The 14,557-nt window shown below is 43.3% G+C and overlaps 1 protein-coding gene across 1 annotated transcript in view; it reads right to left on the bottom strand.

Moving 5' to 3' along the window:
• LOC120916789 (mucin-5B-like) overlaps positions 1-14,557 on the bottom strand; it is a gene marked incomplete at its 3' end in the record, with an annotated part of 138,153 nt that overhangs the window by 18,505 nt on the left and 105,091 nt on the right. The window contains exons 14-15 of the mRNA XM_040327726.1: positions 10,734-10,865; positions 9,060-9,204 (exon numbers count right to left, since the gene is read on the bottom strand). Of these exons, the coding sequence (XP_040183660.1) occupies positions 9,060-9,204; positions 10,734-10,865 (277 nt within the window). The remainder of the gene's footprint in view (positions 1-9,059; positions 9,205-10,733; positions 10,866-14,557) is intronic.

Raw genomic sequence — 14,557 nt, 5'->3', positions numbered from 1 at the left:
GGAGGGCATCCTGCCTCTTTGGAGATGTGCCTGTGCCTCCTCCTCCTCTCTCCTATCAGGCACCCACGTAGAGTCAGTGACCTCATCATCCCCTCCCTCCTTATCACTGTCAAAAATCTGGCAGTATGCTGCAGCTGGGGGAACATGACTGCCAGATTGCTGTCCCTCTCGGGCACCCCCTCTCTCTGGGCTCACATTACTGCCTTCCTCTATCTGTGTTCCATCATCGGAGCCTTCAAAACGCTGCGCATCTTCATGCAGCATGTACCCAACACTGTGTTGAAACAGTTCAGGGGAATCCTCAGGAGGACATGGTGGGACTAGGGAAGGAGTAAATGATGCCATTGAGCAGAGGGAAGAGGACGCCTTTGCAGCTAATTTGCCAGACAAAGTACCCTGAGCCTGGGTGAGAGAGGATGAGGACGAGGATGAGGATGGCTTGGTCATCCACTCTACCAATTTGTCTGCATGTTGAGGCTCAACACGGCCAGCTCCCGAAAAGAAGGACGAGCGTGTGCAACGGCCACGTGCTGAAGAGGATGCACCGTGTCCACCACCAGCACTGTTGCCTCCAGATGCAGAGCCTGAATGCCCTTGTGACTCTCTGCCTCTCTTTGTTGTCCTTCCAGACATTATAATGGCCTGCAGAGGACAAAGTCAGTACACACACCTCGTAGCTTTAGGTGCAAACTGCAGAGGACACGTGCAGTATACACCAAGTGGGTTTAGTTGCACTGAGCACACGGGCAATACAACACGTGAGAACACTGCAGCTAGCACAATCACAAAGTAATGGGCAGCACACTAGCACTATGCAACAAGTGGGTTTAGTTGCAAATGAATGAGCATCACACTTGCACTATCCACTAAGTGGGTTTAGTTGCAAATGAATGAGCAGCACACTTGCACTATGCAACAAGTGGGTTTAGTTGCAAATGAATGAGCAGCACACTTGCACTGTGCAACAAGTGGGTTTAGTTGCAAATGAATGAGCAGCACACTTGCACTATCCACCAAGTGGGTTCAGTTGCAAATGAATGAGCAGCACACTTGCACTATGCAACAAGTGGGTTTAGTTGCAAATGAATGAGCAGCACACTTGCACTATCCACCAAGTGGGTTTAGTTGCAAATGAATGAGCAGCACACTTGCACTATGCAACAAGTGGGTTTAGTTGCAAATGAATGAGCAGCACACTTGCACTATCCACCAAGTGGGTTTAGTTGCACTGAGCACACGGGCAATACAACACGTGAGAACACTGCAGCTAGCACAATCAACTGCCTGACAGATTTGGAACAACCAATCTAACTATACTATACAGTGTATAAATATATGTACAACTCCTGGGATGTATATATATATCCTCTACACACTGTAAGTGAGAACACTGCAGCTAGCACAATCAACTGCCTGACAGATTAGTGAGAACCAATCTAACTAAACTATACAGTGTATACATATATGTACAACTCCTGGGATGTATATATATCCTCTACACACTGTAAATTTAACTAGCCTGCCTGCTCTATCTAGCTAGGAAAAAGACAATCTCTCTCTCTGGCTGATCTTTAACCAGCGCTGCAACACACTACACGAGTCCGCCAGCAGGGGGCCTTTTATAGTGTGGGGCGTGTGCTAAAGCCCTAAACCATAATTGGCCAAAGCCACCCTGGTTTTGGCCAATTATGGCTCTCCGTTTTTTGCGCGCTGTGATTGGCCAAGCATGCGGGTCATAGTGCATGCTTGGCCAATCATCAGCGCGCAATGTCGCAGTGAATTATGGGCCGTGACGCGTCATTCAAATTTGGCACGAACGACCCGTTTTGTTTGAATTTCGACGAACAATCGATCAGGCAATGTTCGAGTCGAACATGGGTTCGAGCCGAACGCGAAGCTCATCCCTACTCACATGTCTACTGTATACACTTTTGGCTGTGGACAAGGGTCAGCATGGTACAGATCTGCAGCTATGCAGCCCCATGCTCAGCACATTGTGATGCCTATTTTTTCTGCTTTTAACACAGGAACAACATTTTTACTTGCAGCCTAATATGCGGATGCGGTATGCGGAGTCCCAGTTGTTCGGGGATAACTTTAGCGCATATGTTTGTGAGCTGATTATTAGCTCACGCCCAGAAGCGATTCAGTTTGCATGCGCCGCGCTTTATAAGTTTTTCATTCATTCATTCATACTGACTCTGGCAGTCCGATTATGTGCAAATTGTTTCTTCTGGAACGATTTTCGAGATTGTACAACTTGCCCCATAATTCTCTGTTTTCAGCGGTTATGCGGGCTAGTATTGCTGACTGTGCAGTGGTATCATCTTCCAGGGAAGATATTCTGTCCTCTGCCTGTGTGATTGTCTGGGCTTGTGCTTGCTCTTCCAGGTGGAGCTGCTCTAGCCCCCTGTGCACTGCGGCATCTACAGTGGCAGCCAGAGTGGGTCCCAGCAGGGCGACTACCTCATGGGCAATGCCTGCTGGAGATGCAGGATCAATTGCCTGTATTTCTGGAGTGGAGAAAACCTCTTAAGGGGGTGAGCAGGAGTGTCAGGACGCCCACTAACACACAGCTCCTTTCTCTATCTGCAAAGTAGAGAGTGTCCTGACCCTCCTGCTCGCCCCTCCCGCCTCAAGAGGCTTTCTCCACACCAGGGAGAAAGCTTCACATTACTGTGTGTAGTTACAGACAGAAGAACAGGAAGTGAAGATTTCTCAGAAGAAATAAGGACATTTAAAAGCAAAATCGAAGGATGAGGTAAGTGAAGGTAAAGGAAGCTATTTAGGGAAAAAATGTTTTACCTTCACAACCCCTTTAAGGGCCGATGGCTGCAGCTGAGTTGAGTGTCTCTGACACTTGTCTCACACACAGCCCATCAAAATTCACCGCCCTCCCAGCAACGGGAACAATGCATTTCATACAACTGCCCCTCCTCCTCCTCTCTCCCTCTGTGTCTGCCCGGCCCGCCCACGCCTATCCCGACCTACAGCTGTGAAGGAGAGAGAGAGGAGAGGGGGGATGTGCGTGGGAGATATGAAGAACAGTTGTGTGAACTTCCAGCCTCGTCCCTGAATGAGTGAGCACTGCATTTTTCATTACACATTGATCACTGAACTGTCCCTTTCTCTCCCCTATCTGTCTCTCTCCCCTGCTCTGTTATTCCAAGATCCAGTTAGCACCAAGCCACTTATGCTGCCCATATATTGATCGCTTTTTTTTCGTTTGATCATTACACTGGAAAAAAAAATATGATCCAATTTCCCCATCTACACATTCCAGGTGGATGGGGGAATCCTCCAACAGTGGACCAGTGGGCGAACAACCAGGGTTGCTGTCCTGGCACTGCTATTGACATCACTGGTCTCTGTCTCCATGGCAGCAGCAGCGCATTAGAACCCAGTGCTGGCTACTTGGCGCATCATGTATGCAGTCTCTGATCATCTCCTGTACTATGTCTGCAGTCTCTGATCATCTCCTGTATCATTTCCGCAGTCTCTGATCATCTCCTGTATCATGCTTGCAGTCTCTGATCATCTCCTGTATCATGTCTGCTGTCTCTGATCATCTCCTGTATCATTTCTGCAGTATCTGATCACCTCCTGTATCATGTCTGCAGTCTCTGATCATCTCCTGTATCATTTCCGCAGTCTCTGATCATCTCCTGTACTATGTCTGCAGTCTCTGATCATCGCCTGTATCATGTCTGCAGTCTCTGATCATCGCCTGTATCATGTCTGCAGTCTCTGATCATCTCCTGTATCATGTCTGCAGTCTCTGATCATCTCCTGTATCATGTACAAAGTCTCTGAGGGAGGTGTGTGTGGCACAGAGAGGATGAGACTCCTCTGACCCCATCCCTGGAGAGGAGAGTAGAGGATATCATTGATCCCACACCACCGGATGTTTACTTACCATAACCCCGGAACTTGTTTGTGGATTATATCCGCATCACCCATTTGGGAATTGCGGATGTGACATCTGTGACCGGTCGTACCTGGAAGGATTCCCTAATGCTTCAGTGAGGACCATCACTCTGCTGAGCCTGTTCTGACCCCCTGAAAAGGGCGGTCACTGGCTAGTCGGTAAGCCTTAATTTCTCCTCCTGGTGGCGGGTCTCTCCACGCATAGGATTCCGTTTATTTGTCTTTTATCACTGGAGGTCTACACAAGCTGATTGAACTTTTATTTTCTCCATCAGGGGATATTCATTTTGATTTATATTTATGAACTCACTAATCACAACCCATTTATTACTTTTCTTTATACTTTTTTCACTATATATTTACACATTGAACTATATGGTTGCATATGGTTCATCATCCAGTGCTACACTTTTATTGTATATATTTTGTTGTACCTTATATCAAGGTTGTGGTGTTTAGCAGCAGGATATCTATCAAGGATACATTTATTCATTTATCAATTTTTCTTGCACCAAGCGCAAATTTTTATTTTTATAACCATTCCCATAGACACTCCTAAACCTTGTGGGCAGCCTTCCCAAAAGAGTTGAAGCTGTTATAGTTGTGAAAGGTGTGCACTAAAATCAGTGCTGATGGCTCTCAAACATAAACTTAGTACCAAAAAAAGTGTAAAAATAAGTCCATTTATTGATGGGTCCAATCCAAACATAAAAAATAATAATACTACTGTAGTTTATGTAGTGAATGCAAATAGATTGGGTAAATAGGATAGACTACAATATACAGTCAGCAATGATATCATCCAAAAACCATAGAGCACAAAGGGTTAAGATTTTGGGACTCAGAGAGCAGTTCCTCTGATGGAAGGAAAACACAAAGGCCTAGATTCACGTACCCCGGCGTAAGTGTGGGCGGGCGTAGCGTATCGTATTTACGCTATGCCGCCGCAACTTAGAGAGGCAAGTGCTGTATTCACAAAGCACCTGCATCCTAAGCTACGGCGGCGTAGCGTAAATGTGCCGGCGTAAGCGCGCCTAATTCAAATTGGGAAGAGGTGGGCGTGTTTTATGCAAATAAAGCATGACCCCATGTAAATGACGTTTTGAACATACGGCGCATGCGCCGTCCATGGACGTATCCCAGTGCGCATGCGTGGGATAGAATGCCTAAGATACGTCGAACACTGCCTACGACGTGAACGTAACTTACACACAGCCCTATTCGCGTACGACTTACGCAAACAGCGTAAAAAGATACGCTTGTTCCGACGTCCATACGTTGCATGGGCTACGCCACCTAGAGACCTGCTTTATCTTTACACCGGCGTATGTCTTACGTAAACGGCGTAACTAATTGCGACGGGCGTACGTACGTTTGTGAATCGGCGTATATTGCTCATTTGCATATTCGACACGGAAAACAATGGAAGCACCACCTAGCGGCCAGCGTAAATATGCACCCTAGGATACGACAGCGTAGGAGACTTATGCCGCTCGTATCTTAGCCAAATTTAAGCATATCTGGTTTCCAGAATACGCTTAAATATACGACGGCGCAGATTAGGACTTACGACGGCGTATCTACTGATACACCGACGTAAGTCTCTGAGAATCTGGCCCACAGTACCTTAGGGCTTCTAATCCCTAGCTGTCAGCCATCGGTGGTAGAGAGGAAGATGAAGGAATCCTCAGGCGCAAACAGCGTTGGCCGGGACTTATAGCACGGCTTAGGGCTTCTGTTCCTTGGCTGCCTGTTTGGATTGGACCCATCAATAAATGGACTTATTTTTACATTTTTTTGGTACTAAGTTTATGTTTGAGAGTCATGAGCGCTGATTTTAGTGCTTTCCTGTGTTTAATTGGTACTTCCGTGTACGATTTCTTCTTGCAGCTCTGGACTCTCCTATATACACTCTCCAAGGAGATATTGGTGACCTCCTGAAGTATTAATTATTTTCGTTTATACTACCATTGTTTAGCGCCAGTGTTCTTGTTGTTTTCTCAGTTGTGAAAGGTGTGCCAACTCAATATTGAACTCTACAGACTAAGAGCCAGATTCAGGTAGGGAGTGCGTATTTGTGTATCCTATTTACGCTATGCTTCCGCAACTTTGACAGGCAAGTGCAGTATTCACAAAGCACTTGCTCCGTAAGTTGCGGTGGCGTAGCGTAAATAGGCCGGCGTAAGCCCGCCAAATTTAAATGTGGAAGATGTGGGCGTGTTTTATGTAAATGTATTGTGACCCCACATAAATGACGCTTTTTCCGAACGGCGCATGCACCGTCCGTGAAAGTATCCCAGTGCGCATGCTCCAAATGACGCCGCAAAGACTCATTGATTTCGACGTGAAAGTAACTTACGCCCAGCCCCATTCACGGACGACTTACGCAAACGACGTAAAACGTGAAAAATTTGATGCGGTCCCGACGTCCATATCTAAAATTGGCTGCGCCTTCTATAGCAGGGGTAACTATACGCCGGAAAAAGCCTAACGTAAACGACGTAAAAAAATGCGCCGGGCAAACGTACGTTTCGGAATCGGCATATCTACCTCATTTGCATATTCGACGCGTAAATATACGGAAGCGCCACCTAGCGGCCAGCGTAAAATTGCAACTAAGATACAACGGCGTAAGTCTCTTACGGATCTTAGTCAAATCTATGCGTAACTGATTCTAAGAATCAGGCGCATAGATACGACGCCGCACACTCAGAGATACGACAGCGTATATGGAGATACGCCATCGTATCTCCTACCTGAATCTGGCCCTAAGACTTGGATGCCTTTAAAGTTCATGTGCATGTAAAGGCAGGCATCCCAATACTTTTGGTAATATAGTGTGTGTGTGTATATAATATATATTTTAAATATATTATATACTATATTTTAGGGCATGGTAGCCCATGCAGGGGTTCTTCTCCATCAAATACACAGAACAGAAAATGCTAGCCCACCTGGCTTTCTGTAGCAGTATGCTGAAAAACACACAAATAACTTCAGGTATAGAACAGGACTCTCTGAAAACATGTGGTGTGGCTGTTTCAAGATGCACAATAAGGCCCCTTTCACACTGAGGCATATTTCAGGCGTTTTAGCGCTAAAAATAGTGCATAAATAATGGCTTTCTCAATGTGAAAGCCAGAGGGCTATATATATATATAGTTTTTTCGACGTGAGCGTAACTTGCGACGCGCGTGTTTCTGAATCGGCGTACGCAAACGACGTAAGAAAATTTAAAAGCGACGCGGGAACGACGGCTATACTTAACATTGGCTGCGCCTCATAGAAGCAGGGGTAAGTATACGCCGGGAAAGCCGCTACGGAAACGTCATAACAACACTGCGTCGGGTCCACGTACGTTCGTGAATTTGCGTATCTCGCTGATTTACATATTATTCAACGTAAATCAGCGGGAACGCCCCCGGCGCCATTTTCAAATTGAAAATAAGATCCGACAGTGTAACACAGTGTAACACTGTCAGATCTTAGCCATATCTATGCGTACCTGATTCTATGAATCAGGCGCATAGATAGGACCAGTTTAAGTCAGAGATACGATGGTGTATCTCCTGATACACCATCGTATCTCTTTGTCAATCTGGCCCATTGAGTTCAATAATTGTTTTTTCAGTTTTCATACATGGTATTAGGAACTAGGGTAAAAAAATATCTCTGCAACACATACACATTTCCTATTGATGTATCTCCATGCACAGAAAAGAAGCACAGAAATACCTAACTTCTTAATTAAAGCGGAGGTTCACCCTAAAACAATTATATACCATTCCAACCAGCATACTGCCGACATGTACAGTACTGTATGCTTTTCTTTTTCCCGCTGTACATACCATTTTATACTTCTTTTTCTTTTCAGACTCCCGCGGGAAATAGGCGTTCCTATGAAGAGGCGCATCACGCGTTTCCGAAAATAGCCGGACTGGGACTCGGCTCTATACGGCACCTGCGCACAGACTAGGAGCTGACTGCGCAGGCGCTGTATATAGCCGAGACCCAGTTCGGATATTTTCGGAACGTGTGACGCGCCTTCATCTATGCCTCTTCATAGGAACCTACAGCGAAAAAAAAAAAACACAGCATACTATATACATGTCGGTATATAATTGTTTTGGGGTGAACCTCCGCTTTAAGCCGACAACACTGTGCCTCAGGTGAACTTAAAGTGGAGGTTCACTTGGAAATGTTATTTTTTAACATTAGATTCATGCTCATTTTGTCTAGGGGAATCGGCTATTTTTTTTTAAAATCAAAGCTGTACTTACCGTTTTAGAGAGCGATCTTCTCCGCCGCTTCCGGGTATGGGCTGCGGGACTGGGTGTTCCTATTTGATTGACAGTCTTCCGACAGTCGCATCCATCGCGTCACGATTTTCCGAAAGTAGCCGAACGTCGGTGCGCAGGCGCCGTATAGAGCCGCACCGACGTTCGGCTTCTTTCGGCTACTCGTGACGCGATGGATGCGACCGTCGGAAGCCTGTCGGAAGACTGTCAATCAAGAAGGAACGCCCAGTCCCGAAGACCATACCTGGAAGCGGCGGAGAAGATCGCTCTCTAAAACGGTAAGTAGAGCTTCAATTTTAAAAAAACTAGCCGATTCCCCTAGACAAAATGAGCATGAATCTAAGGTTAAAAACATTTTTTAGGGTGAACTCCCGCTTTAAATCCCCAAACACTGCAATTTTGCTGCACAACAGAATCATGTGACAAAACGATTTATTTAAAAATCGCATAGAGCTTGTCGTTAAAAAAGGAGCAGGAGCGAATGTACTGTCCTATGAGCAACACGAGGAAGCATGTGTAAATCGGACTTTAAAAATCACAAATAGAAACACTTTTTCCCACTACGCGAGATCTGAACGGAGCCTTACTGCATATCCTTGTCTAAATAAATGCCACAAACATTTGTTAAAGTATCTATACTAACTACATTTTTGTGAATTTTACTTCAAATAAATCAACTGTTATTTATGTTGAAGCTTACCAGATAAATTATAGGTGCAAACGAAATTTGTATCTTGGCATTCACTGCAAAATAAACATAAATTTGTAATTGTTTGAAAATGTATGGCCAAAAAAATTGTAAAACAAAACAGAAAAATATTTCTTATGGCTCACCAAATTACACAGGGGTCACAAGAGGGTATTTGATCTCCGGGATTATAGTATTTCCCTGTGTTGTCGTAGCATCCACATACATCTACACATTTCATACTAACTTCCTCAAAAAACGGTTTCTCAGGTGGACATACTGGATAACAACCTAAGGAGAAGTACAAGACAATATTTCATGCTTATCAATCCTGATCTGTATTTCTGGTAGCAGCCATATATCATAATTCACATGAATACAGGTAAAGTAAAATATCATTAGAAATTAATTATTTTTACATGGAATTTTTATAGAGACCGCAGTGATTTCATAGCTATATAAATATTACACTTCTGTTGATGCCTTGCTAAAGAAATTGACCGAGTAGTTAAAGCTGGACTGTGGAAATGTAACGATACCCACAAGGAATGTGACTCCACTTTGTATGGAACAAATGCCTTAGGTACTACCCTGTAAATTTGGCCGGGGTATGGCAAATGAGGGTATAGACTAAAAGGGGATAACCTTTTGATCTTTTAAGCAACTAAATGTTTTCTATATTACTTTTTTTCTGTTACTCTGTTACCTGTTTTGATAAGTGATGGGCAAAGAAATTTAAATAAATAAAAAGTAATAATGAAAAAAAAAAAGGAATGTTTGTTCAATTTCCTTATCCTTAGTGGAATCAAATGTACATATTTTTTTTGACCAAAGTGATGAGAAAATTTGAAGGAGCAGGACAGAAATTTTTCCTGAAACAAACACATTTCTATCTGTATGCGCTTTTCATTCCAAAAAAAAAAGAAAGTAAAAAATAATGTTTTTTCTTAATTGTCTTTTTCTGTTTATAGAGCAAAAAATAAAAATGCAGTGGTGATCAAATACCACAAAAAGAAAGCTCTATTTGTGGGGAAAAAAATTATATAAATTTTATTTGGGTACAGTGTTGCATGACAACACAATTGTGAGTTAGGCTTCTTTCACACTATGGATTGTATGTCCGTTTTATAATATCCGTATTACACCTATTAACGGACGTTTATTAACGGATTTAATAACGGATACATACGGATAAATATTTTACCATTCTTCCTTTATTGAAAACGGATAATGTTTATCCGTATATATCCGTATACATCCGTTATATCATTCCTTTCTAACGTCCGTTAATAAAAGCCATTTCACCCTTTCTTAAAAGTCCAGCTTCAGAAGTCTTTACTGAGCATGCTCAGTAAAATTAACGTCCGTTAACATAACTGACATTTACGGAGACATTTACTAACGTCCGTGCGCCATAGACTTCAATGTTAAAATATAACGGACGTTAATATATCCGTTACTTGCAACGGAAAAAAAATTAGTGCAAGACCCGTCACATATTCCGTTATAACTAACGTCCGTACGTTATAACGGACTATTACGGATCTTTACGGAACATAAAAAAATCCCATAGACTTTAATAATATTTTATAAAGGACGTATAACTTCCGTTTTTTAACATTATCTGACGGATTTTAATACGGATTATTAAAACGGATTTATTTTGTAGTGTGAAAAGGGCCTTACAATAACACAGTACCATATTACAAAAAATGGCCTGGTCATGAAGGGGGGGGGGTAAATCTTCCAGAGATCAAGTGGCCAATATTCATTATATTGATTATTTACTTTTAAACATTTGAGTGAACATGTAAATTTACCTTCCACTTTGACTTCATCAGATGAACAAACTCCTGATGGGTTCCTACAGGATTTCATGCAGTGGGGTCCACAGGGTCTATAATGCCACTGACACTCATCTTCATGCTCATTGTAATATTCACAGAATGCAGCTGTAATGATAGAGAACATGTATATACGCTAACTGTATATGAAACATCTAATGCCCCATACACATGATCGGTTTTTCCGTCGGAATTCCGCTTAAGCTGTCTTGCATAAACACGGACACACCAAATTACGACCGCCCAAAACACGGTGACGTACAACACTATGACGAGCCTAGAAAAATTAAGTACAATGCTTCCGAGCATGCATGTTTTTTTCTCCGTCGGAGTTCCATACAGACGAACAGAATTTCAAATTCCGTCGGAATTTCCGATGGAAAAAGTCCAATGGGGCATACACACGGTCGTAATATCCGATGAAAAAATTCTGTCTGACTTTTTTAATCGGAAATTCTGATCATGTGTATGAGGCAATAGGTAATTAATAATATGATTTCAATGCCTAGAGAATAAAACATGAAGTAAGGTAATTATTTGCTGTATTATTTTGTGGACTTGCAACCTCCATGTTGCTTTCCTGCTGCTGTGTCATTAGCAACTGCAGCCAACCAGTGATTCTGGAAGGAACTGAGCAACTTCTGCGAATGTGTGTGTAGTTTTGGAAGATCAGGGTCATTGTTCTCCTGCTCCTGTTGGGACCTGTTCATCGCTAAGAAATAGTGGTAGTATGTTACACATTGCACAGCACACCAAGAGAGTACTAAATACTTTCCAACACAGGTCAGGAATCCATGAATCAAAGTTGCTTCTGAGGAAACTTGGTTGTGAGAAAATGCATAGGAAAGAGTTAGTGAGATAATTACATTCTGGTTAGAATGCATTTCATTCACAGAAGAATGAGGGAATATGAGGACTGGGTGAAGTATCTAATGCTGGGACACATTAGATACTTATTTTATTGTCTTTTGTTATTAAAATTTGACTACCCTATTGTCAACTTTGGTCTTATATGCACTTACCTACCCAGAATTTGTAGATTGAAAAAAGATTTAATTACCTTAATCTATTTTTAATTTTTTTGTTTTGTTTTGCTGACTTTACTCTTACAAGTCATGGTTCATCTTTAAGCGAAAGATGAAAATCGTTGCACTGATCACTTTAAATTTAGAATTGATTGTTGCTATGGACAATGGATGCACAATTTTTCATTTATGATAAATGTGTGTTATTTGACTATTAACACTTTTTGCACTTTATTATACAGCTATATTGTCACATTTTTTTAAATAATTTATTGGATTTTTAAATGTTTATATATTATTTACAATTTATTAATTACAGTGGAACCTTGGATTACGCGCATAATCCGTTCCAGGAGAATACTCGTAAACCAAAGTACTCGCATATCAAAAGCGAGTTTCCCCATTGAAGTCAATGGAAACTAAAATAATTAGTTCAGCATTGACTTCAATGACATGCAATACCGCATGCGGCCAGAGGTGGGTTGGGTGCCGGAGAGCCTCGGAAATGTCCGGAAAGGCCCAAGGACAGCTCGGCTGAACTCAGCAAACCTCAGAAAGGCTCAGGAATGGAGAATTTCTGTGTCTTTCCGAGCATTTCCAAACGGCGCCGCTCGGCTGTGATCGGCGCCGCTCGACTTCGGGGCGCCCCCCACCTCAGGCCAAACGCGCTACTGCACACTGCTTTGACCTGAATCCTGCTCGTTTTGCGAGACAACACTCGCAAACCGAGTTAGTATTTTTTCAAATACAGTTCTCGTATTGCGAAACGCTCGTCAACCACGTTACTCGCAATTCGAGGTTCCACTATATTATTATTGAGTTGTTAGTGTCACTTTTCAGCACTCTGCACTATTTATATAGCTTTAAATTAGTCTATTTTATATACTGTAAATACAGCACAATACGCTTTTAAATGTGTTGCTTAGGTATATAGCATGGAGTATTGTGTAATAAGCTGGGTAAACAGTTCGTTTTTTTTTTTTTCATTTGATCAGCGGGCAGAATGAAAAAATAGTAAAAGATTCCTGCATCCACACAAGCGACATGGATGCAGTAACCTCCCCACTGTGCTATTGTATTCAGAGAGCAGGGACTCCACTGTCAGAATGCCCTGGTCAGCATTGCAGCTGATTGGCTACAGTTGTTGATTGATGATGTTTTTAGAATAGGGCTGTTCGACAAATGATCGGTTTCTGTTGGGGAGGGCCACACACAGATCAATTTTCTTTTCAATTTCCTTTAGATTTACCTTCAACTGTGTAGTACTAGGGCCTGCCTGATTGCATACAAATTGAAAGTGTTTAGATTTGACCTCATATTATATGTGTAGTGCCTGGTTACTTCCAAGTACCGGTGCTATTGAAATTTAGAGGGTGATCAAAGTATTAGTAAACTCTGATCCAAATTGTTATATTTAAAACAGGGTCTCTGTCTCAGCTTGGCTGTGGGCTCATTCTGTCATTGCTAGGGCGATGTTCCACCCCAGGACAATAGGTGTCAGCAGTGGGGTCGAGACTTGGGTGCTTTTTCTCAGCAGCCAATCAGGAGGGAGTTTCCTCGCTGGGCATGCTGGGAGATGGCATTTATGGGACAGATGCCATTGAGTCTGGGTTCTTCTTTGTCCAGTGTGGCACCCACCTTTAGGGTGGCCACATCACAGCGCCCCGGCGTTATGGCCTACCTGGCCGGGGCGTGCGTGCCACGCGGTGTTCCTGGTTCCGGGACCATGTTGGTCCGGAACATTTGAACAGCGGCAGGGGACCCAGTGATCGACTGGGTTCCCATTTTCTGAAGATCCCAAGCGGTATAGCTGTACGGTGGGGAGTCCATCTGCGGAGAGCCAGTGAGAGGCTGGCGATTCAAAAGGATTTCGACAAACCATCGGGGATAAAGGTAGCTGGACACTGAAGGATTGATCACCTGTCAGTCGGTACCTGGGCGACAATAAGAAGGAGATCCAGGTGTAATTCTTCAAGGAGGATTGCCTCCGTAATTGCAATCAGTGGGGGCCTGTGGCAGAGGTTTCTTTCTGAGTCCATACCAGGAGGGTCTGTGGCAGAGACTTTTTCTCAAGTTAAAGGTTTGAGTGATACTCCAGCTGCCAGGTCAGTGAGAGAGGCCTATCCGGGTATGCTAAACCCACTCCAGCAGGAGTGGTGCAGAATGTGTTACATACAGCAAAAGACACCTGTTGCGGACATTCCTTTACTACTGCTATATGCACCATACACCCCTAGGAATTTGGAGAGCCACAAGGTAAATGTGCCACCCAAAACAAACCATCAGCTCCTCCGGGGGTAGTGCTACATATGATTTTGGGAAATCTTTAGACAAAAATTGTACAATGTATGGCCAGCCTTAGTCTGATCCCTGCTGCACTGGCCAAATTTTGATCTGTGTGTACCCAGCTTTACAGGTAAATCAAATGGAAACATTCAGTAAGATCTATTTAAAGATACTTAGGGGCAGATCCACAAAGCGAGTACGCCGGCGTATCTACTGATACGCCGGCGTACTTTCAAATTTCCTGCTTCATATCTTTGTTTTGAATCCTCAAAACAAGATACAACGGCATCTGGGTTAGATCCGACAGGCGTACATCTTTGTACGCCTTCGGATCTAAGATGCAATTCTTCGGCGTCCGCTGGGTGGCGTTCCCGTCGTAATCCGCGTCGAGTATGCAAATTAGCAATTTCCGACGATCCACGAACATACGAGCGGCCGTCGCATTCTTTTACGTCGTCTCTAGTCGGCTTTTTCCGGCGTATAGTTAAA

This window comes from Rana temporaria, chromosome 11 (assembly GCF_905171775.1).
Source record: "Rana temporaria chromosome 11, aRanTem1.1, whole genome shotgun sequence".
Lineage (NCBI taxonomy): Eukaryota > Metazoa > Chordata > Amphibia > Anura > Ranidae > Rana > Rana temporaria.
Note: the sequence above shows the minus strand (reverse complement) of the source record. Positions and strands in the feature narration are given on the sequence as shown.